The sequence below is a fragment of the Channa argus genome, chromosome 16 (genome assembly GCF_033026475.1).
Source record: "Channa argus isolate prfri chromosome 16, Channa argus male v1.0, whole genome shotgun sequence".
Classification (NCBI taxonomy): domain Eukaryota; kingdom Metazoa; phylum Chordata; class Actinopteri; order Anabantiformes; family Channidae; genus Channa; species Channa argus.
Genome location: NC_090212.1, coordinates 10,542,172 through 10,569,665, shown reverse-complemented (window position 1 = coordinate 10,569,665; position 27,494 = coordinate 10,542,172). Strand labels below are relative to the sequence as shown.

At 40.6% G+C, this 27,494-nt stretch overlaps 3 protein-coding genes across 5 annotated transcripts in view; 1 reads left to right on the top strand and 2 right to left on the bottom strand.

Moving 5' to 3' along the window:
• The window catches only part of itpk1b (inositol-tetrakisphosphate 1-kinase b), a 30,545-nt gene extending 28,154 nt beyond the window's left edge, over positions 1-2,391 (bottom strand). Inside the window, exons 1-2 of one of the 3 annotated variants that reach the window (XM_067479274.1) lie at positions 2,168-2,391; positions 1,529-1,680 (exon numbers count right to left, since the gene is read on the bottom strand). In XM_067479274.1, coding sequence (XP_067335375.1) covers positions 1,529-1,623 — 95 coding nt within the window. In that variant the 5' untranslated portion in view covers positions 1,624-1,680; positions 2,168-2,391. The remainder of the gene's footprint in view (positions 1-1,528; positions 1,681-2,167) is intronic. The other 2 variants (XM_067479275.1, XM_067479276.1) reach the window with 2 other exon arrangements.
• Positions 2,392-4,358: 1,967 nt separating this feature from the next.
• LOC137100967 (putative E3 ubiquitin-protein ligase UBR7) lies at positions 4,359-8,733 on the top strand. The gene is made up of 11 exons (XM_067478709.1): positions 4,359-4,576; positions 5,075-5,208; positions 5,320-5,380; positions 5,460-5,549; positions 5,926-5,979; positions 6,083-6,188; positions 6,273-6,406; positions 7,480-7,674; positions 7,849-8,005; positions 8,130-8,191; positions 8,358-8,733. The coding sequence occupies exons 1-11, from the start codon at positions 4,463-4,465 to the stop codon at positions 8,439-8,441; spliced, it is 1,191 nt and encodes a 396-aa protein (XP_067334810.1). The 5' UTR covers positions 4,359-4,462; the 3' UTR covers positions 8,442-8,733.
• Positions 8,734-9,045: 312 nt separating this feature from the next.
• Positions 9,046-26,959, bottom strand: btbd7 (BTB (POZ) domain containing 7). The gene is made up of 11 exons (XM_067478708.1): positions 26,617-26,959; positions 22,384-22,607; positions 19,749-20,882; positions 15,500-15,708; positions 14,906-14,981; positions 14,338-14,498; positions 14,076-14,219; positions 13,470-13,659; positions 13,057-13,235; positions 12,470-12,874; positions 9,046-12,341 (listed from the first exon to the last, which is right to left on the bottom strand). Exons 2-11 carry the CDS (start codon positions 22,460-22,462, stop codon positions 11,553-11,555), a joined length of 3,366 nt encoding a protein of 1,121 aa, XP_067334809.1. The 5' UTR covers positions 22,463-22,607; positions 26,617-26,959; the 3' UTR covers positions 9,046-11,552.
• Between the last annotated feature and the right edge of the window lie 535 nt (positions 26,960-27,494).

Genomic DNA, 27,494 nt, shown 5'->3' with positions numbered 1-27,494 from the left:
TTTTGTAACATGCTATATGACACAGCAAATGGACCAGGAAAAGGAGAACTAGAAGTTTCAGTGAGTGACTGGGGCAAAGGGAGTCATGCAGTTGTCATAAATACAATACCACCAATTTCACCTTGTAATTCTTCACCATTTAAATGTGCTGGTATTTGTACTGGTTGTTCTTGTTCAAAGGCCACTAATGTGACCTTATCTTCATGATCTTCTGCCACAAGCACACACTTCTTAACACTCAGTCCAGCTCTGAGTGAAGAAGGGAGTAGGAAGAATATAGGGTGCAGAGAAGCAGGCTGCCAGGAGGCTTATAGAGCAGATTAAAAATGTTTTGTGGATTACAGTGTGGTAATCTGTGCTGGCTTAATCTCATCGCTCTGAGAGACAATAATACAAGTTTAAAGTGCTTCAAAATAATTCCCTGCTATCATGCATACTGTAAACACATGAGACCTACAGTGGCTTGTTTTGCAAATGTGTTAAGAATCTCGTCCATCTCTCACTCTCAGCTGCTGTCATTTACAAATGTGCACTTCAGGAAAGGTGTCGCCGTCATACAGCACAGGCAGCTAGGCAATGTTGAAACAAAACATGATAAGGCTGCTGCTATTCCCCAATTCAATCAGTCTAGAACAGCTATTGCAAATCAGTAAGGGAGTGTTTAGCTATCCTAGATTCATGACTGCTAATAAAATCCATGCCCTACTTTATAACAACTTGCATAACATTTTACTCCACTGGAGATGGATAAGATACAAGATAACATACAACCAACACTTGCATAGCTGACCTTCTCAAGGCTGGTGAATCAGAATAAAACCTTGCTTCAGTATAAATATAGCTAGCCTTGGACAAATTCCTGTTGTGGCGATGCATTTGGACCGATATGTTTGTTTTGCATGGAGACAAAAAGCCAAGGTTTATTTGAAACTACACTGTTTCAAAGACCGTCAGTATTAGATGCTGCAATCGTTACAAGTTGACTTTGTGCAATAAGAGCACATCCTCTGGTTTTCATTTGCTAACAACATGGCAGATACTCATTTTTACAGCCTGCCTGTCTTACATTTTGATGCTTTCCAACAATTAGCAAAGTAATACCACCTGTTTAGCTGCTTGCGCTGTTACACATGCACCTCAGGCCACTATCAACAGTGCTACCTACACACATTCTTAGTGTCTTAACAAGCTTTGAATCGAGACAAAACAAACACAAGGTGCTTTGAGTCACCTGCCCTTGGCTCATTCATGCATACGTTTATATGCTTATAAAAGTTTTATCCAATACACCAGAGAGAAATGAATAGGGGAGTCACTGATGCTGTGCAAGTATAAAATAATATTAAAAGAAAGAGGGAATAATTAGTCTTTTTGGTATTAGGTCACGAAGAGGAAGTGCAAAATGTGACAACACTGACATCAATTCAATGACTTGGGCCTACTGTCTGAATACATGTCAAGCTGTTTTTGTTGGCATGTCTGGAATTACTTGACTTGGATACAGTCAATCTAGGTTATGTCCACATACCTGCATAAATCAGCAAAGGCCTGGAAATTCAGTTTCTTCATCTTTTTCTCACTGAGCCAGTAGCCAACTCTTCGGCCTTTCAGGAAGGTCTGCATCTTCACCGTGCTCCTGATCCTTCTCTGGAGGCGAAACGGTGTGACTTTAGGTTTAACCTGAAAACCACCGCATAACGTTAAGTTGGCCTGCCACCAGCCAACCAGGGCGATAAGGAGGATCCTCAAGTTCACGATACGGTTTATGCTACTCAAACACACCCAGAAGTGGCGCTTTCTGTCAAACCCTTGGACCTTGACGCCATCGTAGTTAACACTGTATTTTTTTCCAACGTGATATTATAACGATATAGTTCAGCATCAGCAAGAACCACATGCACTGACCCTGTTGTGCTATCCCCAACGGCTAGCGTTAGCTGGCTAGCTGGGTAGTGACAATCTCGATAGCTAACTGATGGCATGTGATTAAAGTAAGCTAGCTTGCAAACACGGTTGACCATCGTTAAATAGCTAAAATTAATTATACCACTTCCAGATGTGAAACGAATTTACTAGCTAGATTGCTAATTAGTTAGCTAAAACGAAGCCACTGATATAAGTTCCGAATAAAGCTGACAGCGAGAGGCTGTGTGGTGAGCTAACTAACCTGGTAGTTGTAGCTGGAGTTCCCTCCAGAATGTTTGTCCTCTTCACAAACTAGCTCGGATAGTTTCCCATTCTCGGTCCGTCCGGCGCAGAAATAGCAGATGTGTTCATACAAGGTGACAGATGACAGGCAGAGCTGAACTCCCGTTAAGATGTTCCTGGTGTTTTCTCGCTCTCTGAGCCGGACTGACTGCACACACCCAGGATCCAGGAGACTGACGCTGCCTTCAAGGGCCCCTCGGAAATTACCACTCCCATTTGTCTCATCACAGCCCTCCCTCAATTCACGGGCTACTGCGTTTTTCACTGTGACTTAACTTTATTATTCTTTTGAGGCATCAATACATCGTTTTGTCTAGAAATTTCTTAATGAAAAATGCCCTTCACAATATTAGACATATGCAATTGCAAAATTTGTTACGCTGGAGCAACCCAAATACAGCAGCATGGGGAGGCTGGAGAAAAGAAACAAATCAGTTTTTGTTTTCCAACTACAAATCAATTAAAAATCGTTTGTTTTTTCTGTACCATTTTAATATGCAGGTGTTCACTGACGACTAATCTTCAACTTTTTCATTAGCAGCCTGCAGTCTCATTATTAGGGAGCTCCAGAAATTACTATTGACCACATAAGTTTTGCTTATCGCTCCACAGTTGTCTTGTGTTATTCATAGTGGCTCGACAACATCTTTATCATCCTTTAAGTTATTTGGACACTGGCAGCAGCATGATGCCTATCATTTATACAATATGATCAATTAACAAGCAGCCCAGGTTATAGTGGTCAAAAATAGTAATGAATAATTTAAAAAATAATTTTTAATAATTATTATTAAGACAAAATTATATGACTAAATACTCTAAAACCACCACCTCCTGCACCAATAAGCCTGTTCTACAAAATATATTTATGTAACCAATTTCAAATCTTTAAATAAAAACAGCAAATTTTATATAAACTCCAAACCTTTGCGAGAAGATTTACAAAAATTTGTATTTTGAGAAAATGTGAATCGAGTAGTCGCCGTGATTTGTCATTGTGTTGTATACAATAACTGTAAGCCCTGCAGTTTGCATTATGAACACGTTTTTTTTGGAAGGGCCAGCTTACATAATAACAACCTCGAGCAGCTGTCGTCAGTGAGCATTTGTTTGTGCCCCGTCACTGGTTAACACGTCACAGTGGCGACATCCATCGGAAAAACACTGCAACATACAGTTGTTTTTCAGCTCTTCTGAAGAAACAGAACGTATTCGAATCTCTCGAAATAATAGTAGTTATTCTAGACTTACTTGAATTAGTATTTCATTTTAAAAAGCACTTGGAATTTTATCCTGGGCAAAGCCAATGATTACAAATTTATATCTACATTTGACTCTGTTAATTATTATTCTATAAGCTTTTATTACTATCAGCCAACAGAGGCTTTATTTTTCGGATGTTTAAGACAAGCTGTCAGTATACTTACGCCTCTGCTCTACAGACATTAGCATGTTTTGAAAAACTAAACACAACATAACAATTTTGAAAGCATGCATCTGATGAAACAGATGCTGCTTAGTAGCTGGGAGGAAGGACAAAAAAGTCCTAGCTGTGGAAATTTTGTGCAGCCGGGTCCTTTGTGTTTAAACTTTTCAAATAACTATTCTTTGTTCATATTAACAAATGATCAACTATTGTTTTAGATCAGTTACTGGTTAGTTGATAATAACACAAAATGATTTGGTTACCACAGTGTAAAATGTCTTCAGCTGGTGTTTATCTTTTCTATTTGTAACAAAGCTGTTTCCAACACTGTTATGGGTGCAATTTATTAATGATTCTTCTAATAATTTTCAATAAGTTTTCAATTATATATTCTTGCAGATCTCTTTGAAAGTAGCTGAGAAATTTAGGAAGTCACAGTTGGTCTCATCATTACATATTATAAATAAAACCAAACATCAGTTATATCCTATTTGCTTTTGGGAACCTGTTATTCCAAACTTCTTGTTAGATAATAGCTTAACCTAATCTAGAAATCGCCAGAAAATCACAATATTATGCTCATTACTAAGCATTATTGGTGATATAACTCAACACAAATTGTGTCTTAAAGACAGATGAAAATTAAATCAATGTATCTGTCAAATAGCACAAAGTATGATGTTGGTTGTTAAGCGTCAATATCTTGCGTCACTTCCTCCACGTGGTCTCAGCCCAAACTCCCGCCCGGAAACCTTTGATTGTCAACACCGTTGTGCTACTCAGACTCCTGTGTCTTTGTGTGGGCTTTTCACTCTTTTCTTTCTAGGCATGGCTGCACAAAGAGACCCAGACTTGGACAATATTCTAGCCAACGAGGAAGAGCTGGAGAAGGCTCTGTGTGTGCTTGCTGGAAGCGACCCAGAAAACTGCTCTTATTCCCAGGTAAGAAAAGCTTCCTGCATCTCATCCCCGCAGCCATCGCCTCAATCCGTTTACTGTCGTTTCGTTGTTTTTCCCAAACACAAGCACTGCGGGTTTGTGTACTGTATCTGCTGAGAGTTTCACCCTATAGTTTCGTTGACTTTTATATTTTTTCCAGCATATTTTATTCTCAATGAACAGCACCATGGTTATTTTTAATGCATTATTTCTATTTGTTCTGATAATGGAAAACTTTCCATCAGAGAATAACAAAGAATTTATTTTAAATTTTTTATATGATTTAATAAAACAAATACATGCATAGATGCATTATAAGCATCTTCTTTTCCTTTCGGCTGTTCCCTTTTAGGGGTCGCCACAGCGAATCATGTGCCTCCATCTAACCCTGTTCTCTGCATCCTCTTCTCTCACACATCCATAAATCTCCTCTTTGGTCTTCCTCTAGACCTCCTGCCTGGCAGCTCTGTGTATTTACATCTCGCGTATTTGTTGTTGCAGGGTTATATGAAGAGACAGGCTGTGTTTGCCTGCAACACCTGCACCCCCAGTGCTGCAGAGCCTGCTGGGATCTGTCTGGCCTGTGCCAATAAATGCCATGATGGACATGATATTTTTGAGCTGTACACCAAAAGGTAGTGTCATCTTGCTGTTTGTTATACTGATCATGCAATCTGATGGATTTATAACCAAGTACTTTAAGTTAAGTAAATTAAGTTGCCTATATTTATATTTCTATGCTATAGAAATTTTCGCTGTGACTGTGGAAATAATAAGTTTCAGAGTTTCCAGTGCCAGCTAATTCCAGTGAGTCTTCTGGTTTTACTATTTCTAACTTCTCTAGCTATATCTTGTCTGCAACTTGATTGTCTCTTTTTTTCCACAGAGTAAAGATAAGATAAATGTTAAAAATCACTACAATCACAACTTCAGTGGCTGCTACTGCATATGTGACCGGCCATACCCAGATGATCAGGTACTATTTTATGTCATGTAATTCAGATTATTCATTAGTTGTCTCCACGCATAACTCATTTTTACTGCACGGAGTTGTTTTTACCCTGACAGTTTGTTGTCCGTGGTCAGTATCAGTGTTTCAGTTTCAATTTTCTTTCACTGGTTTTGCATGAAGGGGGAAGCTTTGTGGGGAAAAACTGAGGAAACTGGATGGCACATGTTTTCTTCTCATTGATTTGTGTCCGTTTTTAGCTAAATCATACTGTCCTTAGCCCCTCTACTCTATTCTAAAAACTCAGTTTTCTTTCAAGCATATGGTCAGAAAAAGGAGTATCAAACGTATCATGGCCACTGTTTCTGTTTCCCTTCAATGCCAATATTTATTTACTCAATAGGACAACGATGAGATGATTCAGTGTGTCGTCTGTGAGGATTGGTTTCATAGCAGGGTAAGCATGAGAGGATTTCTGAGTGCTTCTTTCATTCTGATTTGCATTTTAAAACTGAACTGCACTGAGTACTGCATTTCCTTTAATCACTCTGTCTTTGCAGCACCTCGGCTGCACAGTAGTGGAACCAGAGGAGCTACAAGAGATGGTATGCGAGGCCTGTATGAACAAGGCTCCTTTCTTGTGGACATATGCCGCAAACTTTGCAGGTAAGTAATTTACCAGGCAGAAAAGACCAGCCTAGAAGTCTCACTGGGCAAACATTGAACACTAAATATGTCTTTTCTCTCAAGTGCCACCTGTTATCAGTGTTAGTGATCCTGAGGAGGAAGAAGTTGAAATTGAGGAAGGAGGACAAAGGGAAGAAGACTGTGAGCCCAGTCAAAGTGGAGAACCATCCACCAGCCTTGAACACACAAAGGAGGAGGTGAGTTTTTGAGTGGGAAAATTAAAACCCACTGATGACAAAATGTTTTGGATTATCAGGGTCCCCTAGTCCTAAACAAAAGGACATGTTCTTGAGAATTTATAGAATTTACAGTTGGTACTGTGTTTTTAAAAGAAACGCATCCCTTCTGTCTACATAATGTACACATTGTAGTTTACTTTCTAGTGAGCAATAAATTGAGGTTTTGGACAATTATGTCACAGATTTGCATCATAAATGACCAGTGCAGTGTTTCACATCTATCATTTGTGCACCTATAAAATGTATTGTTTTGCATTGTACAATTTCTAACAGAAAGTACTTGAGTTCTATCATTGTAACTGAGGTTTGGAGACTCAAGTAAATAGCAGCTAGTAAACAGAGATTGTTTAGCATTCTTTTGCAGCCGCGATGCATTACAGTTTTTTTAGTTTTCTCTGTTTGTCAGTGGGCATCGGCCCCATATAAATAAACAACAAACTAAAGGCTGAGAGAGCAGTTTGTGTCTGTATGCATGGTGACAGATGTATTTATTACTTATTGAGCAGGACAAATTTTATGGACATGTTACTTATTTATTTATATTCTCTTCCATAATGTAGAGCTGCTCCTCCCAAGCTGTGTCTGTGCTTTTGTGTGGAAATACACTGTAGTAAAGGGCTAGTGCAAATGAATTTGTTTTGAGAAAAGCCCATCATGTACAGTATTTGAGTGCATGTCCTGTTTGATTGTAGACCACTAGGTGGGGCTGGCGGGTAACAAGCAGGTTCTACTCAAAGGACATGCTTCACCTCCTGTTATTGTGCTTCCCCCTCCTCTGGGTAATTAGAGGAGAAATGACCCATGATGCACTACTACTCCTGCTCTGTAGACAGATTTGGCCAGGCTTCACAGGACTGCTTTACTGTAAACTTGTGATTTTCATTGCCCAATCATTTCAATGTGTCAGTCACCTTGAGACATCCCTGAATGATTCTGCAGTTCTGTGTGCAGAGAAGCTTTCCCAGGTGTTCTCATCTGCTCCACCGGCAAATATAACAGTGACTCATTTCATCCTGTTATTTGCATCTTAGGAATCAACAAACAGAAGTTCACTTTGCAAGCGGACCCATGACAAAATGACAGGTAGTCCTGGAAAGGCTACAACCAAAACTGTGACTTGCAGGCTGATGGAGCTGCAGGTCCAGGGACTGGAGAGGCTGAGAAAGGGAGCAGTTTTCTGGCCCTATAGCTGGCGCTCTGAGCTTTGCACTTGCACAAGCTGCAAGGTAGGCCACAAATGATAGGACTCAGATGTGAATGTAGGCTTCGACAAAGGACACTTTGCAGGTGTTAGCTCTCCACGTGATCCTGGTTCATCTAACAGTGTTATAAACTACTTAAGCATTTGTATTTAATGATTTAATGAATGTTTTCCCACTGTGTGATGCATTATTACACAGAGGGCATATGTGGCTGCAGAGGTGCCGTTTCTAATGGATCAGTCAGACACCATTCTTGCCTATGAGAATAGAGGGTTGGATGAGCCGTTTGGACAGCATCCGCTGATGGCACTGACCAGCTCACTGGACCGTGTACAGCAGCTGGAGGTCATTTACGGTGAGCATGGGGAGGATGCGGGATAGTCATCTTCCTATAGTGTAATTGTGTAAAGTCAAATTAATGAAAGAGGCAACAGATTGAGTTTTGATGTGGACTTAATACTTGTGTGTTCTACCCTCAGGTTTCAATGACCTGACAACTTCAATCAGTGCATTTTTAAACCAGTGTGTTGCTGAAGGAAAGGTAAGACAAGAGACACTGTAGAAATGGCAATAGGCTAGATTTTAAATGAAAATAATGTTTTATAGGCATTGTATCTGGACAATGTCTTGTCTGCCCTTTCTTTATAAATTCCTGCAAATCTCCCATCCCAATCTGCAGTTGACTAATTTTTCCCCATTATTATCAGACGGTCACAGTTGAAGCTGTACAGGAGTTCTTCGAGGAGCTGCGGGCCAGAAAAAGACGCAGAACCAGTGCAGGATATGACTAACAAGAGGCCAAGCTGCAAGCATCATATACTGGGTTCATTGAGTGCTGTGAAGAAATCGGTCACTTTGGAAGATGACCCTTTCCTCTGTTGAGTAAAGGGCCTTTTGCTGCCACCAATGTGTGATGTCAAAGCTTGAACTTCTAGTGCAAAATTATTGATTTCCAGTGTTGTAAAATTTGTTTTTTTCGTGGTGAATGCTTGAATTATGAGGCGTTTTTTAAAATAGATGTACTGTATAATGAGGCCTTAAGTTTAAAGCTCATAATAAGTTTTACTTGACGTAAAACATTTTTTTATTTATATATATATATATATATATATATATATATATATATATATATATATATATATATATATATATATATATATATATATATATATATATATATATATATATAAAAAAATTAATTAAAAGATTTCCGCATGATGTTGCTGTTATATACAATCCTGTGAATGTCTAGCCATTTTGACTTGTGCGTTCTACCTGTGTTTCTGGTGGTGACCAGTTAAGGAAAAATGTGTTATTAAAAGTAATGTTATTGTCACTGTTACGTGATAAAGGTACCACATTTTTAGGGCACAACACCATACAATTGACATCAAATTAATTCCATAATATCAAACCAGTTTATTTTTAAGATGCCCAAGTTGACCACTGTTATGCACCTTTTGAGGTGACTGTAGAAAAATAGATTCAGTGAAACTAAATGGAAATTAATATCAATCAACAATATCAATAATATTAATTAATATCAATCTACAAACATGTTTTCTATACCATACAAGTACAATGTACCTGTTATTATTCAATGACAAGCAATCACACATTTTAGATGGTTCAATTTCAAAAGGTGCTAAATAACACTGTACACAAAACAAGCTACATGAGATTTCAAAGAACTATTTGATGCAGGCTTGTGAGCTGGTAGAAGAGAGCTTGCATAGACATCAAAGTCGCATCTCCAATAAAAGCCCAGCCGCAGGCAGGGGAAGGCACTGACTTCTCTACAGCAAAGAGCAAAACAAGGACTTTTTAGTCGATGGAACATTGTCATGGAAAATAAAACAACTACCCAACATGAACATGGGGAGGAATCTGGAGTTTTGCATTTTTTCCCCATGAAGCAACCTAGATGGAAAAATAATTTTTCTGCTTGGCAACTTCATCACTGCTAAGCAGAGAGCTAATATCTTCAGATCCTCAACACATTCCTGTTACTTTTTAAGTAAAGGTAAAATAAGGGGACAAAACATCTAACATGGTTATCCACAGCAACTACACTACTGAACAGACATTCCTAAATGTGTAACCTTTAGGAACAAAGCGGATTCAAAGATATATTCTTTATGTTGTATGCCACACATTCTTAGTGAGATTTTATGACAAAGACAAGTACACAGTGTTGTCCACTACAGTAAAAACACAAACCTTCAATGACCACTAAAATGTGAAAGAGACCATAAAAAATTGTCAGAACATTTGAAACTCACTATATACATTTTCAATTGGAGATAGGAGCCAGCAATCACCAACTTTTTACCAATATGATTCCTTTTGTTCGAAATTCATTTGTTACTTTTGTCTACAGCTAAAAAACAGGTGGCTCCTCCAGTGCAATTATATCTACATGAGGTTGTAGGCCAGCTGTTGGCTTTAACAGGCTGTTTTGTGTGTACTTGCAGGGTTGTGGGGCTACAGCTTCTGCGGCTTTTCAAAAATATATTTAAACTGTATCAACACTGACTATGCAGGTCGATAAACGCCCATGAGGCGGCAAAATGGAGTCCTGATGTATATACATGGTTTTAGCATTTGGGTCTAGTCAAATCCACATCTACAACACAGAAAAACTGCAGTTAATGTGTCTAGTGAACAAAACAGTCAAATAAGCAACAGGGGTTGCAATATAATGACATCATAATTGTATAAAATAGCTAAAAGTGAATATTCTAAGCACTGATTAAGGCTTTAGATTTAACTAACTGATGCTATTAGGTTAAACAGAACAAGAGGGAGCTCTAACACACTGACCATACTGTGCCAAAGACTCTGTTTAATCATCTCAGACTCTGATATGTACACACAGACCTGACTAAAGATGGTAGCATACAGTACTGAGATTGTCTAAACACCTGTATGTATCAAAATTATCCTTGCACAAGAACACACACATGCACACACCTGCTCTGGCTACAAAACCTACAAACTCCCAGCACTCCATGTGATCGCTGTATGTCAGTTGCCATGGCACCCCTATATTTTCTATTCGATCTCAGTAATGAACCTACCTGTGATCCCCCTGCCCTTCTCTGAAAACACCAGGCTTCTTCCTCTGAGCTACACACAGAGGCTTTGAAAGTTAAAGCCCGATACAATTATCAGACTGGGTTACTGGAAAATGATAAGGCCTGATGGCCTACTTCCTGTCAAATTCAACTCCTGTCATTACTCATCATCCCTGCAGGACAATGGCCAGGAGGGAAAAACTAGTCCAGGGGATTGCTATAGGCATGCTACAGAATGAAATTGTAATACAAGTCATAATACAGCATGATGTATTTACATATGGTTTTATCACAATGTTTTGCCCCTGACTGTGCCATTGTTCGCTTGTTTAAATCCTACCCAGCAATCTTCTATTCTATGCTGAAAATAAAAGAAAACAGATCCTTTAAATACAGTCTCAAACAATCAGTTCATAACTGAGCTACACTAGTGTTGTGACCTTCTCACACAGGATTTACACGGCACAAAGCTAACTTTAAAATCAAACTCAAGAGACCAATCCATCCCAGCAGAGCCTGAGTCATCCTTTAAACCAGCAGGACTGGGCAGGCTTGCAGAGATCAATTACAAGCATTGACACATAACCTACAGTTCTTACTTTTTCCATACTCTGTGTGATGGATAGCACAGTGTGATAGAGGTAGGACAAAAGAAAATATCCTATAAATAGAAACCATCGACCACACCTTTTCCCTGACGGACACAAACATGCACGAGCGCACGCACGCAGCACACACACATTTAGTGCTCGGCTATCTATTATCAAGCACAACACACATTACTTTTCCCCTTTTCCTAACTCAACCCCTGGTCCTGCATAGGGGTTAAAGTGCAGATTTTTTATAAGGGTAGTCAGGCTTGCTGGGTGACCTGCGGTCCCTGGCAATGTCCTCGCTGCCACTGTTCCTGTGAGGGTGCTGGAGGGGCCCTGGGCCTGGTGATTCCACAGCCACAACCATCTCTTCTGATGCATCTCTAGGACCTGTATGCCTCTCCTCATAGTTGTCCATGTTTCCACTCGGGGATCTTAAATGGCCTAGGCCATGAGTCAGGTCTGTCTCATTTGATCGCCCCCTTGACATATGTCCGATTCTAGCCTGGGCCCCGGAGGGACTGGCAAGGATTCCATCATGCCTCTGAGAGGTCATACTGAGGACATCTAGCCGTAGTGGGTCTGGGGCAGTTCGTCCCTGCAGGTGGCCCTGGGACTGAGAATCAGAAATGTATGGTGGTGGATAGGTGCTGGAGGGGGGGCAGCTGTGGCTGTAGAGGTCTGGTCCTGCAAAGGAGGGCAAAGGGTGAGTGGAGTTTGGAGTTGTAGGTCGGCAGGAGAAGTCATAGAGGTCAGGAAACTCGACTTGAGGTTCCAGCTTGGGTTCCGGTGCATGTCTCTTGCAAGAGTGGCCGTGTCCAGGACCGTGGCCAGGACCGTGGCCATGGCTGAGGCGGACAGAAGGGCAAGGCCCATGGGACAGATGGTGACCTGAGGGGCCCATAGGGCTGTGAGGGCCATCTCTGTCCATCTCTACCACGTGCTGCTCCCTCAGGGACATGACTGACACACCCAATGCAATGTCAGGCATGAACTCCCTCATAACAGGCTCCATACTCATCTGCATTAGAGAAGAAATATAAATGTGTGATATCACCTGATAAGCAAGCAACTTATTATCCCAGGCATAAAACCATGAAGCTGCATTTGCACAAACAACTACATAAGCACGATGACTCAAACACTCACCGCTTGCTGGTCTGAAAGCAAAGCTTGGCCAATGGCCTGAAGATTGGTGCAGTCTGGGGGCTGTGCCCTGGGCACAGAGGAGTATTCTGAGCTGCCATGCTTGGTGGCTGCATGGCGCTGGATCAAGGTGCGGTTACAGGGATAGGAGAAGGAGCGGGTGGGGGTCGGCATGGGCACACGAGGCCGCCAAGCACCCTTGAGCTGAGCATGGCTGGGTGTTGCAGGGGGGTGGTATGGGGGAGGTGGAGGAGGAAGGGGAGGGTGAAAGCCTGCTACCCCTTCCAGTTCTGTGAACATGCTATCCATGGCAGGGCTGCTGTTTACCCGACAACGACCCACCTGGCGCAGGGCCAGAATTGGACTCTCATCTCCAAACCGTTCATCGGGAAAGAATTTGTACGGATTCTGATAAAATAAAAAAGCAAAAAGTCATTAAAGCAATCTATTCAAAATAAACTGACAAAGCAAACATTGAATTAATTTTTTAACGATTTATTTTTATTTTAAAGGTTTATCTGCTCTGTCATCTGTGACCACAGCTTTACCATCCCTTCTAATCTTGGGGCCAAACTCTGCTTTCTGCTAACCTGCAGTAGCTCAGTGGCTCCATCTGCCAGACCAAACTCCCTTAGCACCCGCAGCTGTAGCTCATAGCTGACAGTGGCTCCTTCGCCGCAATTGAGGGCATAAGCTCTCTGGACTTGCTCTGTGTGCCTCAACTCTTGGAGCCTTCTGATCATCTCCTTTACAACTGACAGTGGAGGGACTTGAAGATGCACAAAAAAAAAAATATATACATATTTATACTCTTTTTGCTTCATAATAATCAACTTAATATAATACAGTAATTTGATACATATTGACAAAGAAAAGTTATGAGCTACCAGAAGAGCTCAGAATCAGCCACACAATAGATTTAGAGGATAGATAAAAATTTAATATTTGCTGACTTAAGCACGATTTCTTTCACCATTTTGTCATTTATCAACAATTTTCTTACCTGGAATTTCATTGGCCACAACCGAGGGAGCTGTGGTTGAATTGCTTGCCATTTGCTGATGGTTAATCATATGACAGCACTGTGGCACAGCATTGTTCACCATGTAGAGTGTGTCTGGGACATTGGACATGCGAACTAGTCTCAAGCGCACCAGGTCTGTCTGCTCCACCATCATTTCATCAAGTACAGACTGAGTACAGATAGAGAGGAGAGGGCAAATTAGACCAGAACTTTAAAAAGCCCTATGTACAACTCAAGGACATAAAGAGGGTTTACTTATTAGTTCACTTGAATGACACTTTATCTAATAATGACTCTGTCTGTGGATATGTTCATACAAATTCATGGCCTTGGGAAGATTACATTTATTAGGAAAGGGTGCGAATAGACATAAAATATCAAGATGACAGAAATAACCATTTAAAAAGTTGAGTATGCATAGAAACAACTGGGCACAGATAGCATGTCTGTCCACAGGATTCCTAGAGCCCTGTCCTTTTCAAACATCCCTCATTCTCTTTGGTAGTAGCTATGTAGAATAAACAATAACACACACTTTCCTGAGTAGTCTGAAAACTCTATTAAACAGATGTGAGTGTCCTTTACCTTAGCCTCCTCTACATAAGGAGAGAAGAGACGGGGTCGCACATAGATACCCGCGTTCTTCTGCCGTAACCAGGCATTGGCTTTTCCTCCCTCAGCTGTGGGCAGCATGTCTGAGGGAGGGGTGCTTATTAAACCCCTTTTAAGCTGTGAATGGGATTAAAAATGGGGATCAATGCTTTGTTTAAGAAGGTTGCAATAACTCAAATGCACAACCATACACGCAGCAGCAGCAAAAAAAGCACGCAATGCAGGGAGTACTCACCGCATCAGCGAGAACATCACTGTTGGACGGTAATATGTGCTCAGTTCGAATGAAAGGCAAGAGGGGAGACAGGATCTCTTTTAGCTCCTCTACATCCAGGTCTCTCCTTTTAACTCCCCTCTTGTTTACGCTGTGAGCTGTGCCGCTCAACAGGTTGGGTTCTGGGTAAATGAGAACATTAACAGCCATTAGCAATTTGTAACATAATGGGTATGACTGTGACCATTTAAATAACTATATTTATACTTTCAATGCTTTTAAATTAACCTGCTGGCTGTTTTTCATGTTGTTCAGGGAAGTTCAATTTAGTGTTGTGTGGTTCAGTTTTCTAAAGCAGGATGCTAACTCCTAAAATATGACGACTAGTAACCTTGACAATATTTACTAGGTCAGAACACACAATGACATGACCAATCACTACAAGGATACTTCCTGCTGAATTCATGTTGAGGGTAAAGTTTGGCTCCTTTTTATAATGCTTCTAAGTGTATTCCAGAGTAAGTGGGTAATTTCCTCACAGCCATTAGGGGGGCTGCTCAGAGGGTAATTATAGAGTGTATTATCTTACCCCTGTCTGCCATCCTCTTAATAAGCTGCTGCTCGCCCCACTTAACAACATACTTGAGAATGTCCTGTTCACTCGCCTGTGAATGAGTACAGAGTACAGAGAAATAGAGACACAGAGAGAGATTTAGGACAGGGAGAAATACAGACAAAAAAGTATTTTTAGGACAAGGTTAGATAGTCGAGAACATAACTAAAAATGAGTAAATTTTAAATCAATATAAGGTGGAAATGCAATATTTTCTGGGATGGTCCAAAAAAAGATCAGGTCTGCTTGGTTCATTTGTGTATTTGGATTACAACACTTAACCGTAAACACCTGGTTTGATGGTCTAAAAGCAGTGTAGTAGTGGAAGTGCAGATGTCCTCTCAACTTTGATTAGGTTGTGGGTTTAAAGTCATTTCCCTCAAGGGAATGGTGAAAATGTGTATATTTGGTAATATGAAGACAGAGGATGTATGTGTGTTTCCTGCATTTTCAGACAAATTACTGTGAACATGTCAGGCTCCTATTTTTAAGCTTCACACCAGAAAACCTTCCACAATGGGAGATGTCAAAAATAGTTTAAAAAAAATGGGTAATGTCCAGTTTTCTTACCTGGAGGTAGTCAGACTGAATTGCACTGAGAAGGTGCTCTTTGCTAAGGTCATAGAGAACATCCGAGGTGACAATCTGACTGAACTCCTCGCAGAGAAAGTGCATGGCCTGCCTGTGAACCCACTTGGAACCATAAGGTTGAGAGCTCCACTTCAAGATTGGGACGAGTGAATCCACAGACAAGCTCTCAACAACAATGTCCTCACAGCCTGAGAGAGACAATGAGACACAAAAGCAAGATACTGTGATCTGAAATTCAACTGAATTCAACATCTGAAGTCTTTCATAGGCACTAATGCTTTAGATTTTAAAAGCATGCACAGATATTCAAGCTAACAACACATAATTTAAAATAGCTAGAAAACAGAAACGGCAAAGAAAAACAAGAAAAAAATTGCAGCTATAGCCAGACCAAAGTTTTGACTCATATTCACTGACCCAGGGAGACTACCTTTAGTAGCCCAAACATCCTCCTTGCTGTGTTTCCTAAATCAGAGCACATACCAGAACAGCAGGCAGTGGTTTAACTCTGTAACACTCCAACCCACAGAAATGCCTTTGATACCTTGATGTGTTTCAGTTCAAGCTGGCTCCTCTTAATGGTGATAAGTAAACACTGCAGCCTGAGGAAATGTGCTGCCAGAGCAAGAGCACACACAGTTTCCAAATGTGTACACACTTGTGTGCATAAATCAAAAAGGCATTTAAAAAGCCACATAAAGCTTAGGGAATTAGGTACCTGCTGCTCTAATAATTAAAAAAAAAAGAGCTACGTTTTGAAATTTCGCACACACTGGCAGACAGATTCTCAGAGGCAAAATATAGTCTTTGGGCAGAATTTAAGCCACCAACATCGACTTAGATTAACATATGTTTGGTTTTGTCAAGCTATCTATGTCAATCCTCAACTTGGCTTTTATTCCAAGGTTTTTCTCTCTTCAATAACATTAAATGTAGAACAGACCACGGAGATAAAGCCAACTGACTGATGTCCAGCCAGAGCTAGTCTACACTGAAATACCAGCCAACCCACTTCCGCAGTCCAGACCATCTTGTCCATCAGGATCTTCTCGTTACCTTTCTGACCCGAAACCACCACTTTGAAAATACACTAGGAAATTGGACATTAAACTTGATAGTGATTACTTGAGCAATGCTTTAACTCTGAGACTTCTCCTGAGACACCTGATGAAAATGCACTTTTCCTTTTGGGAACCTTTAGTTATAATAGCAAGTTAGAAAATTGAGTTGTTTTAAATGAAGTGTGGACATCCTGCATCGTTACGAAGACAAATAAAGTTGAAATATGGAAGCAGCCAAACCAAAATCAGTGACCCCGTCTCCACCTCTTATTCCTGTGCTGCCCTCTAGAAAGCGTTTTTGCTCACTTCATTAACAGGTACACATGTACAAAAAGGCAGACAATTCCCAACTTGGGACCAGTAACACAAGAAAGCAAATGACTGCTCTCTGGTGGCTCATTAGAATTCCCAGCAACAGCCAGCTTTTTAAAATGCAGCACTTTTATTATGAGGTAGAGATTAGAATCAGCATTATATCTACTACTAACCCACCTCCCTTTCTCTCCCTGGGTGGTACGCCACATTCACTGGAGCTTAACTGACTGACAAGAATATCAACACAGGAACAGCAACAGCCAGCTCTACGCTACAATTACTTTGGAGGGTGAATGCATTTTGTCTTGCTATTATTATTTGGGGCTGTGTGTTAACAGAGCACAGAGTCTCCAAAGCCACTTGAAAACATCAAGTCCACTCAGTGGCTTGTAAATAACCTCGTGGATGTCAATCATGTCTGATAATCACTCAAGAACTGGGACTGGGACTCAAGCCCTGAAAGCACGGTCAGTCAATAAGTATGTGGGTTAGGAGGTACTACAGTGCAGACAATGAAACCCCACCAGCTAGCTATAATCTCAGTGATGCACTTGACAAATTAATAAGGCTTTTAATAGTGGTTGCTATTTGAGTGAGATGGGATCGTAAAGGGACGCACATCTTGAAAATTATTAGTAAGCCTGACAGGCAGCCTAATTGTTCCACAAAAACCTCAATAGATCAAAGCTTCACCCAGCCAGGAGACAGCAGTCAGGGTGATATTTTCAGTGGTAGGAAAGTTTAATAATCAACCCACAAATTCCAAATTTTAATTGAGAGGGCAAAATTAAAAACTGGATAACAAATGAGAGCTTTAAAACAGGGAAATTGCAGAACAGTCAAAGCAAGAGAACTTAGTTGAAATTGACACAGGGTCAATCTCGACCATCTCATCACATTGCACATTGAAGTTTCATGGAAGCTGATTAGAGCTGTGCAGCACAGTGGGAGACGTAGAAGAAGAGATAAAAATACCCTCCAGCAGGGGCTTGTTGAGAGGGGGGATGGGAGGTTAGAGGAGGTGACTGTGTGTGGGGAAGACACTATTTCCCAGTTCACTCGCTTAAGCTTCCTTATTGACCCCCTTAGCGATACTAGACCTTAGAGGTGCAAGGTGATTTCTAACCAGCTGTGTGTAAGGTGTTCATAGTGCCATTCAAACCACTGCTTTGGGATTAAAACTGTGTGATTCTCGTTTCTTTTGTTAATACAGCAGCTGATAGATAGATAGATAGCTAGATAGCTAGATAGCTAGATAGCTAGATACTCTATTAATCCCCAAAGGGGAATTGTTGTGTTGCAGTAGCTGTTTTGCATAATAATACTGTACATATACACAAAAAATATTAACACACTGTACATTGTGCAATTTAGGAAGATGAACAGTCCTAAAAAGCCAGAGACATTGGGACTGTTGGTACTAGTGTGCATATGCAGAAACAGTGGATGTATGATACAGTTGTTGTAGTTATGTTGTGATGAAGTGGTAAAGATCATTGTACAGACGTATGGCTGTTGGTAGGAATGACCTCCTGTACCTTTCTTTGTCGCAGCGGAGCTGAAGAAGCCTCTTGCTGCAGCTGCACTGCTGTTTGACCAGCAGCTCATGGAGAGGATATTATTGCCAAGAAAGCATATTGTGATAGTGTAATGCACTACCAAATCTGCATCCTCTTACATAAACCCATGTCAATTTTCAAGCATAAATATTTGCGCCATCTAAAGCCATTAAGATACAATAAGATACAAGTGTAACAATATTGCAGTAAGAATATTCTGAAAATAACTTTACGCAAACCTGGAAGTCTGTTTATCAATTTATCTATTATCTATACATTAATGAGTTCCAATCACAATCATGCTAGAATCTAAAAAGTAATTGTCATTGCTGTGGAAGATGAGAGGGTTACATGAGGTGATTAAAATGGTTAAGTCAGTATTGTGTATTTGAACTGGACTGTTTCAAGAACATATTCAAATTGTTACACTGGGTGAGAGAAAGATTTGTTCGGTGGGTTAGCGCCAAGATGTGGTACTCTAGATGCATAGAGAGATGCAAAAGTGACTGGCTTATGTTAAAACCACAGCTGTAACTGTACCTTAATTGTTTTTTGCCGACAACAATAGTTTATTGCAGAGAGACAAACGCATCATTTTATGGTATTAAGATGTCTCACTTTCATGAAATAATTCAAACTATAGAATTGATCTGCCTATGCTGGTTCAGAGGTGATGACTCTTACTTAACAAGTTTTGATGCCATTCCACTACCAACTTACAAAGAACACACAAACCTAATGAAAAGTTACATTTTAATGCAACTTCAATTTAGCCAATTAATACACGGACCTAACCTGCTGTTACACATTTTAACTAGAATCAGCAATAATGGACTCTAAAGCACGAAGCTGCTACCATACCTCACTTTGACTGAAATTTGAGCAAAAGAAGTCACTGTCTGCACTGTCGCACCTAAATTATTTTTCTTAAGTAATATTTATTAATGCAACACACACACTTTTCCTGAATATGTAATTTGCTACTACAGATCTAGCAGCCATCAAAACAATCAATATAGCAAAATTATATAATATATCGTTACATTGTATTGTAACGATATATATTGACAAAATATATTGTTAAGCATGGACAACATATGAGGAGTAAACAAAGGGAGAGAAAATACATGAGAAAATCTGATAAAATAAATCATTACAGATTAAAATAAACTCCCCAGTCATTCTCACATGGAGCTGTTCGTGTGGACAGTGTGGCTGTATCAAACCACATGCCAGATTTCCCTATATACTTTTGATGTGTGTTTCTTTTTTGAAGGTGTTGTTATGACTTACCTTGAGCCAGCATGCTGAACTCCAAGAATAGCGCAATATGGTACAGCTCCATGGCCTCTTCGGTGCGTGTACTGGCCCCACGGCCCCCTGCCACAAGGGCTTGCACCTCGCCGAGGCTGCTTGCTGAGGGACTTCCCCGCAGTACCAACCCAAGGTCCACCACATCTGTGTACATGCAGTGGAGAATAACCTGCACATATTTCCGTGGAATGATGGACTCATCCAGTACAATACGGGTAGGTGTCTGCAATGTGCGCTCGGTCATCTCTTCTCCTGTGCGGATACGTCTCTGCAAAAGGTTTCTAAAGAAAGGAGAACGTGCTGACAGGATTGCCTTGTGAGCTCTAAGGTCCTCCTCTGGGGTCCCAGGGCCCACATTGCCTCCTGTGGGTGCTGCAGCCAAACCCCCTCTCTCATTACAGCTCTCTACCATTTCAGAGTCAGAAGAAAAGCTGAGTATAGCGTCATAGTAACACATGTAGTCAAACAACCCCTTCATATCTGCCTCAAGAGAGTTAGGTGTTCCAAACTCCTCACTGAGCTGTACCAGTACATCCACGTTCTGCAGTCTAGTATCCTCCGCTCCGCCCACCCCAAACTCCCCAGTGTACAAGTAGTGAAGAAGGGCTGAAAACATGGGCACATCAATGCCAGCTGTCTCAATGTCCATGAGAACCTCTGCTCCATATCCAGGTGATGAGGACAGCAGAGTCTTGAAAAACGGGCAGCGGGCAGCCAGAATGGCCCGATGAGCTGGGAAGCAAGTACCCTGGAAAATTAGGTCCACATCAGTGCAGTACTTGTGCTGATAGAGAACAGCAAGATCACGCTGCAAATTGGGAGCTTCTGCTCGAGCCAAGCTGGCCTGGAAGCTTAGCTCCTTGAGGGCTGCTGTACCCTCATACTCCTCCACCAAAGCATTTGTGTCACGGACATCCCAACCTGACAAAAGCTCCCGCATCTGCCGTGCATGATCTGCTGAACGACTGGACTTTCTCCTTTTGATGAACCTCCTTTTGAGGGTCGCCAGACCAAGGCTCTTCTTCTTCCTGTCTGTCGGGCGCTCATGGCCATGCTCCAGGCTGTACAGCTTTGACTCCCAGCCATATACCTGCTGAGAGTAGGATGAGGTCCCTGGAATGAAAACACTTGTTGATTAGTGTCACAAGAATTTTATTTTACATTTAAATACACAAGACTCTAACTAACCTGTTAACGATAACAAAAACAACAACTAAGACTTTTTAGTTTTAGTTTTGAGGCCAGACAGCTAGAAATGCAATCAATCAGTCTCTAGCACCCCTGTGGTGGAACCAGCTCTGTCAGGATGTGCTCAGACTACCCTGACCCACCTTCCAAGGAATTTGGATCCAGTTCAACAGTGGAGGAAAAAATAACCCGCTTATTATAGTTTTAGGAACCAATTAGCTCTCTGAAGACTTTACCCTGCTTTGTACTTCTTAATGAACTTCAGTGAATTGGTATACTTTTGCCCAATAACACTAAATAGCAGTTCTTTGGTTTGAGAGAAAGGACTCATCTGACAAGGAAAGCTCTGCCAAGGAGATCCTCTCTGCATCCATCAGTGTGACCCAAATAGTAATCATACTAACACTCTGAATCATCTGTGGCCCAGGCCAGCTCAACCAAGCAACTACGGAGCTCAGAGGTCTCAAGGGTTATTGAGATAATTTGGCTCCCTTTAACAATGTTTTCACTTTAAGGGACAAGTATACAGAAACCTCAAACCTAAGTCATTTTGAATCTGAATTGAGAAATATTTCTGTATAGGAAAGATTTATATAAATTGATCTCTGAGAAACTCTTCAAACTATCTGGCACTGAAAGCTGCAAGAAAAGACTTAAGCATAGACTACAATGGACCAATTCATGGTCTGAGAGTATAAAATGTTTTAGAACATGCCTTGTAATAGACAGTGATAGTACAAACTGACAGAAAAAGCTTGCTGTAGTATAATAATGATCTTGGAAAATTCCATCAATTTTGCTGAAATTGTAAAAAAATTAAAACACATTCACATGAATGTCTCTAGCCTTACCACTCAATGGAAAAATGTGACGATCTAACAAGCGGCATACAGCTGGCCTCAGGAACAAAGAACAGAGCAGCTCCCATACTATCTGACAATCAGCAGCTGTATCATAGCCACATCACACAGCAACAACAAAGCTAAGAAAAGCATTACTGGAGGGCTGGTATGTTCCTTTTTTGATACAAGTTAGAAGTAAATACTTAATGTGTTTTGTTAGCCACCCACATTGGACAGTTTCTTTAAATATCTGCCTCTCATAACACTCTATGAAATCCATATGGCAGAGAAAAGTAGATGTTTTTTTAAATTGGCCTGTGTCAGCTGTATGAGTGAATGGCCTCGTTCAAGAGCTCTCATGCAGAAATAAAATAAAATAAAAAAAATAATGGAAGCTGGTTAATCCAATCTAGATTGTGAATTTGGCTCTACTAGACCACATTATCCTTATGGCAGCAGTGGACAGTGCCTATTGACTAATAGGTATACAGTAGGGTCTAGAAAAAAAAAAAAAAAAAAACGACTTTCAACTGTGCGAGAGATCACAACACTAGTACTTAAACCACAGATGAAATTAAACCTACCTATAAAGGTCTGTGCCTGTGCATTTCCCCCGATGCGTGGGGAGCATGAGTGTGGATAACTGGATCCATTGGCACCCATCCTCACTTCTCTTCACTTGCTTTCAGGGCCCCCCCCTCTTGCTGAGTCATTCTGCTCAGACAATGTATTCCTCTCAATCTTCAGTCAAAGGTTAGGCATGGATCTTCTGAAGCGTCCTTAGCGCCCCAGGCCCAGCTTGCCATGCCTGAAGAAGAAGGATGAAAGGGGAAAAAAAAAGAAAACTGAAAAAGATGGTCATAACTAATAAATTACGTTTTAAATGTTGCTGACTAACATCTTACAGTGATTACAACATGATGATTTCAGTGTGAAATGACCAGGAGCATCTTTGTAAAGAAAGCTGAACAGAGTGATATCTATTGCCATCTATCACACTGATTCAGCCACATTTATTTTATTGCAAACGTCCTGGCTGCCATGGCAATTTTCCAACCCGAAATGCTAAAAATTGTGTTCACAACTTTATTTTTTTGTGATAGTCTTCATTTTCAGGCTGCTATCTGTAATCTTCCACAATGACTTAGGTTAACAGAGACTTCCTTTTCTTGCCCCACAGGAAACTCTTGACTGGCATTCAACAACAAATGTAATGCAGATGTACACTGACTGAAGAAGTACAACACACACACACACACACACACACACACACACACTGTGTGTGTGTCTGTGTGTATTTCATGGGCTGCTTTAAATATGCCCCATCTTCACAGGGAATTCATTTGTACAAAATTAGAAAATGAATTTGAATATGTAGCAAAGAGGAAGCCCTTGAGATATCCACTGACTTGTTTACAAAAGGGGGTTGTGGTGGGGTCCTTAAAGGAGCACAGCAAAGACAGAATAAAACAAAGCAACCTGCACATCAATTTAAAAATACACTGACTACCAGCTAGGCAGATTCACAGCTTTAACTCATTCAAATGAGTGAACCAAATTTAACTTCAGCTGCAGTGCAGAATTCCAAAGGCATAATTTAGGCCAGTTATTTCCCTGAGACCTGACTCACACTGTTCAATAGGAAGAATCTCTGATGCTGAACATTAAGTCATTTTACAGCAGTTCAGACAGAAACAGTGTGCTGCTCTGTAGTGCTGAGGCAAGGAGCAAAGGAGGGCAGTGCCACAGACAGGGAAAGGCAGACGCCAGCTGAGCTGGACTATGCGTCTCTAATGAGAGGTGACAGGAGACACTCCCTGCCCCCACCTATCTCTCCCTGTGCAAGCATGCACACACACGCACACCTCCAAACTGCTCACCTTGCCTCCCTGATCTGGATCATTATTTTTTTCATTTAAAAAGAGCCAGGTTTGAAAGACAGAAGCCCAGCCTCCCACAGAACCATACCATACAAAAACACTTGGCATGACAATGGGACCAATGTATTATTCAAATGACAGCCAGGGCACCCTATCAATCATTTATGTGGCTTTCTTCATCATGGCTGGAGAAAGAGAAAGAAGCAGGTATGTGTGTACCCTTTCTTATCTGCAACCACAAATCTAGCATCACATTCTAGCATCAAACACGCAATTCAAACATTTTGAATGAAAGGTAAAAAAACTTTTGTGTGTTGTGTGAAGTATTACATTCAGTGTAGCACATGATGGAGAAATGTCAGTTTCTTGCCTTAGTAACAGTTTATGGATATAAAGACAGCCATTATTATTCTTCAGTGGTACAAAGAAACTTAGGTGCTGTGTTCTCTACTGGTCGCATTGTGAATCCCATGAATTAAATAATGAAACCACCACCTTTAGACAGTTATCTCTGTTAGGCTCAGTGACACAGGCCCCGAGCTTCTGAAGAAGATAAATCCCAATGTAAATGTCATAGTCAGGCCTGAATAAAAAGGCAACTACACCAGAAACACTGAAATACATCAGCAGATTACACAGCACCTGCAAAGCCCTCTGAGTCAAAGCTCTCAAAAACATGCCTCTTCAATTTATTTCTTCAATATGGATTTTTCAGTTCATTGCTGACATGTTATTATCTCATCAAGTCCTGCCACATTGATCCAGGTAGAAACTTCTTGAAACGCGTTCAAAAAATAAATACATTAAAAAAGGTTTTGTCCAAAAAAGTTAACTCATCTATTTTTTTGACTGCAATTGATGAGAATGTGAGATTTTTTTTTAACAAATGCCACTGAATTAACTGTGGGAAAAGTTGGCCGTTTGGTCCTTTGCAAACTAAATGGACAGAAATACTGCTTTGAACACGACTTAATTACAGACTGTTTGACTCTTTGGATATTTAATACTACCAGAGGCTCTCTAAAAGAGTCATGAGCAATGCTGCAGTGACCAGAAACCAGAATTTCTGAACACTAAGTGACTTTCACAGTATTGATGTATCCGCAAACATCCCACAGCAAGATGTGCAAGTGGAAGATGGACCGCAGGTGGAACAAAGACTCAATTTTATATTTGGTCTAAAATAACAGCTAGAGAAACTAAATTCAGAAGCAGAGCAGACCGCTTACCTCTGCAGTGTTTTTGCCAATGAGGTCAATCAGTATAACAGTGAATCAGGCACATTCGACTGATTAGAGACACTGCTCTGAGAGCTAAAAGAAACTACACGAATCAGAACAAGCCAGAAAACAGCAACATCCTGAAATGACAGAGGAAACAAAAGTACCCACAGTGATGACTCATGGTGGGCAGCCACTGGATTAACTTGTGTCAACTAACAATCTGAACTGTGGTGCTGCAAATTTGACATTTGACCAAATAAGCTGTCAGCTAATTTGGTTTCTTGTGGCTTGTAAGCCATGATATACCCTACAAACAGTGGGTATCATGCATATTATTTTCTTTTTAGACATTTGGGTGAAAACATGATGACACTTAAAGTGACAGGGATGGATGACACACTCTAGGTCTGCTTGCAAGCCCACACTGAACAGGACAATCTTTTCAATAAAAACAATGTTTAGTGTGCACACTAATGACTATACAAACACAGCCTCACAGTCAATCTCCAGAGAATGAATGGCAACTTGGAAAACAATGAGTGCTTATTTTAAGTGGGTTGTCAATGCTCCATGTTAAGTTCTCCATCCAACTAGCCAGGGTAAACAGCATTCAGGCCAAAGTCCAGCTCATTCAGTTACTTTGTGGCAAGTACTTGCAAGCTCATGTCAGTCATAGACTCCTGAGCATGCAGCTCCAATAATTACATGTCATTATATGGCTCTGGAGCACTGACACAAACATTTAACCTGATAAAAGGAGAAACCTTAATTATGAAGCGTGCAATGCAATGCATCATTTCCAAACTGAAAAACAGAAACAAATACCCAGATTGTCGTTCATAACAATACAGGGATAAGTGAATGCTGAGTCTAACCAGAATTTCAGTAAGGTTACCATAGGGATTATGGCAGAAAACATATGTCCGAAAGCATATGGCCACTTACAAACACAGTGACACAAACACTTAAAGAAACCACTTGGAATAGCAATACAAAAACCCGAGTCTTAAGCGAATAACAATGTACACAGTGGACAGGATTCCCACAAACTGCCTGCAACTGTACAACATTGGCTGATCTCTTAGATTTGCACTTAAAGTTATTGACTACTGCAAATTAATACGTTACTTTAAATACAAATAAACCAATAATCACAGGTAGAATGCGTTCTGCAATAACAGAATATTCTGTTGCTATAGCACAACCTATCAACTATTTGACATAGTGGTAATAAACAGCAACATGTAGGTTGGTCGGCAAAGTCAATATGCACGTATATACTGAACTTTTCTATCAATCTAACCCGACAAGAAAGAAAGAAATGTTCCCATCTGTGAACAATATATAAAACAATCAATCGTGTTCAATGGCTTTGTTAGCCTAACGTGAACGCGGAGCTATTGTTGCTCTGTGGGCTGTTGCTGCTCAGCGGAAGCCATGGCTAAAAGTGCTTGTAGGGAAAAATAAATAAATAAAAATAAATAAATAAATCCAAAGGTTTGTTTGTCTTCGCTGATAAAACTGAAAGTAATGTGCAAATATGTCACGACAGTCTACAAACTGAAATCATATACCACATCTCTGTAATTAGTGGCATATCCTACGAGGCTAGGGTAAGCTATCTTCACTGTGTCGCCTTGACTATACCCCTCGGAAATTTACTTCAAGCAGGATGCGATGCAACTGTTGAAAAGCAAGCGGTCAGTATATTTACCTGAAAGTATAGAGCTTCGTGGACAATATTTGTCTTCCTATCTCCTCGTAGCTTAGCCAGTATTCCGAGCCAAGTCCTGGCAGAAAGAGAAAAAATCTGCTCAACACCTTCTTTTTCCAACTCTGCTCCTTACGCACGGATCGACGTCAACGTACACATCTGACTCCTAATTTGTGAGAATTTTCACTTGCGTCGAGTTTCCGGGAAATTTCTATCGTTTAGCTCGACTAAAAACTAAACAAAAACTGTTTTTACTCTCGGTTCGGTTCGGTATTTCCCCATAGTGGCACAACGCCTTGCTGGGTGGTTGTTATGGCCTATCCCAACGCTACCCATTTCAAGCTAGCCAGACTATGCAAAGGCACTTCTGGTAATTACCTTCAAAATAAAGCGTCGGATAAAAACCAGTAAACCAGTATGGGCCAAGTTACAGTCAAAATAAATATGGAATAAAAGTTGTACTACGGGGCACGTTGGGTATTCGGTACTAACAAGTCATTCTAACAATGATCCGCTAGAAAATAATTAACACCTTTTGAATTGCTTTAATTTGGAAAACGAAACAAGCTCTTCTTCCTGTGTTTTGCGTAGAAGACAGACAGTCATTGCTGTATGCCGACTGGTCAGGATGCCCGTCAGTACTCTGCGCAGGCTGTGCAATATCATGTTTGCGAGCGCCCTCTATAGATTTATTTGAAGTGGTAGGGCTTCAATGGACTACGTACTGTAGATGTTAAGATAGCGCTTAGGAACTTTTCTTTATAGTTACAATTCTATCCCATTGATTGGCATTGTTGTTTGGCATTGATTGTCAACAATGTCATGATGATGATGATGATGATGATGATGATGATGATGATAATAAAGATAATGATGAT

Excerpts from the sequence above, each read along its gene's own strand:
- btbd7 (XM_067478708.1), bottom strand. The coding sequence starts at position 22,462 with ATGGGTGCCAATGGATCCAGTTATCCACACTCATGCTCCCCACGCATC. Across the intron at positions 20,883-22,383 it reads ACAGGCACAGACCTTTATAG|GGACCTCATCCTACTCTCAG; the intron begins GTAGGTTTAATT and ends TTTTCATTCCAG. Across the intron at positions 15,709-19,748 it reads GTTCAGCATGCTGGCTCAAG|GCTGTGAGGACATTGTTGTT; the intron begins GTAAGTCATAAC and ends TGTCTCTCTCAG.
- LOC137100967 (XM_067478709.1), top strand. The coding sequence starts at position 4,463 with ATGGCTGCACAAAGAGACCCAGACTTGGACAATATTCTAGCCAACGAG. Across the intron at positions 4,577-5,074 it reads AAAACTGCTCTTATTCCCAG|GGTTATATGAAGAGACAGGC; the intron begins GTAAGAAAAGCT and ends TTGTTGTTGCAG. Across the intron at positions 8,192-8,357 it reads AGTGTGTTGCTGAAGGAAAG|ACGGTCACAGTTGAAGCTGT; the intron begins GTAAGACAAGAG and ends CATTATTATCAG.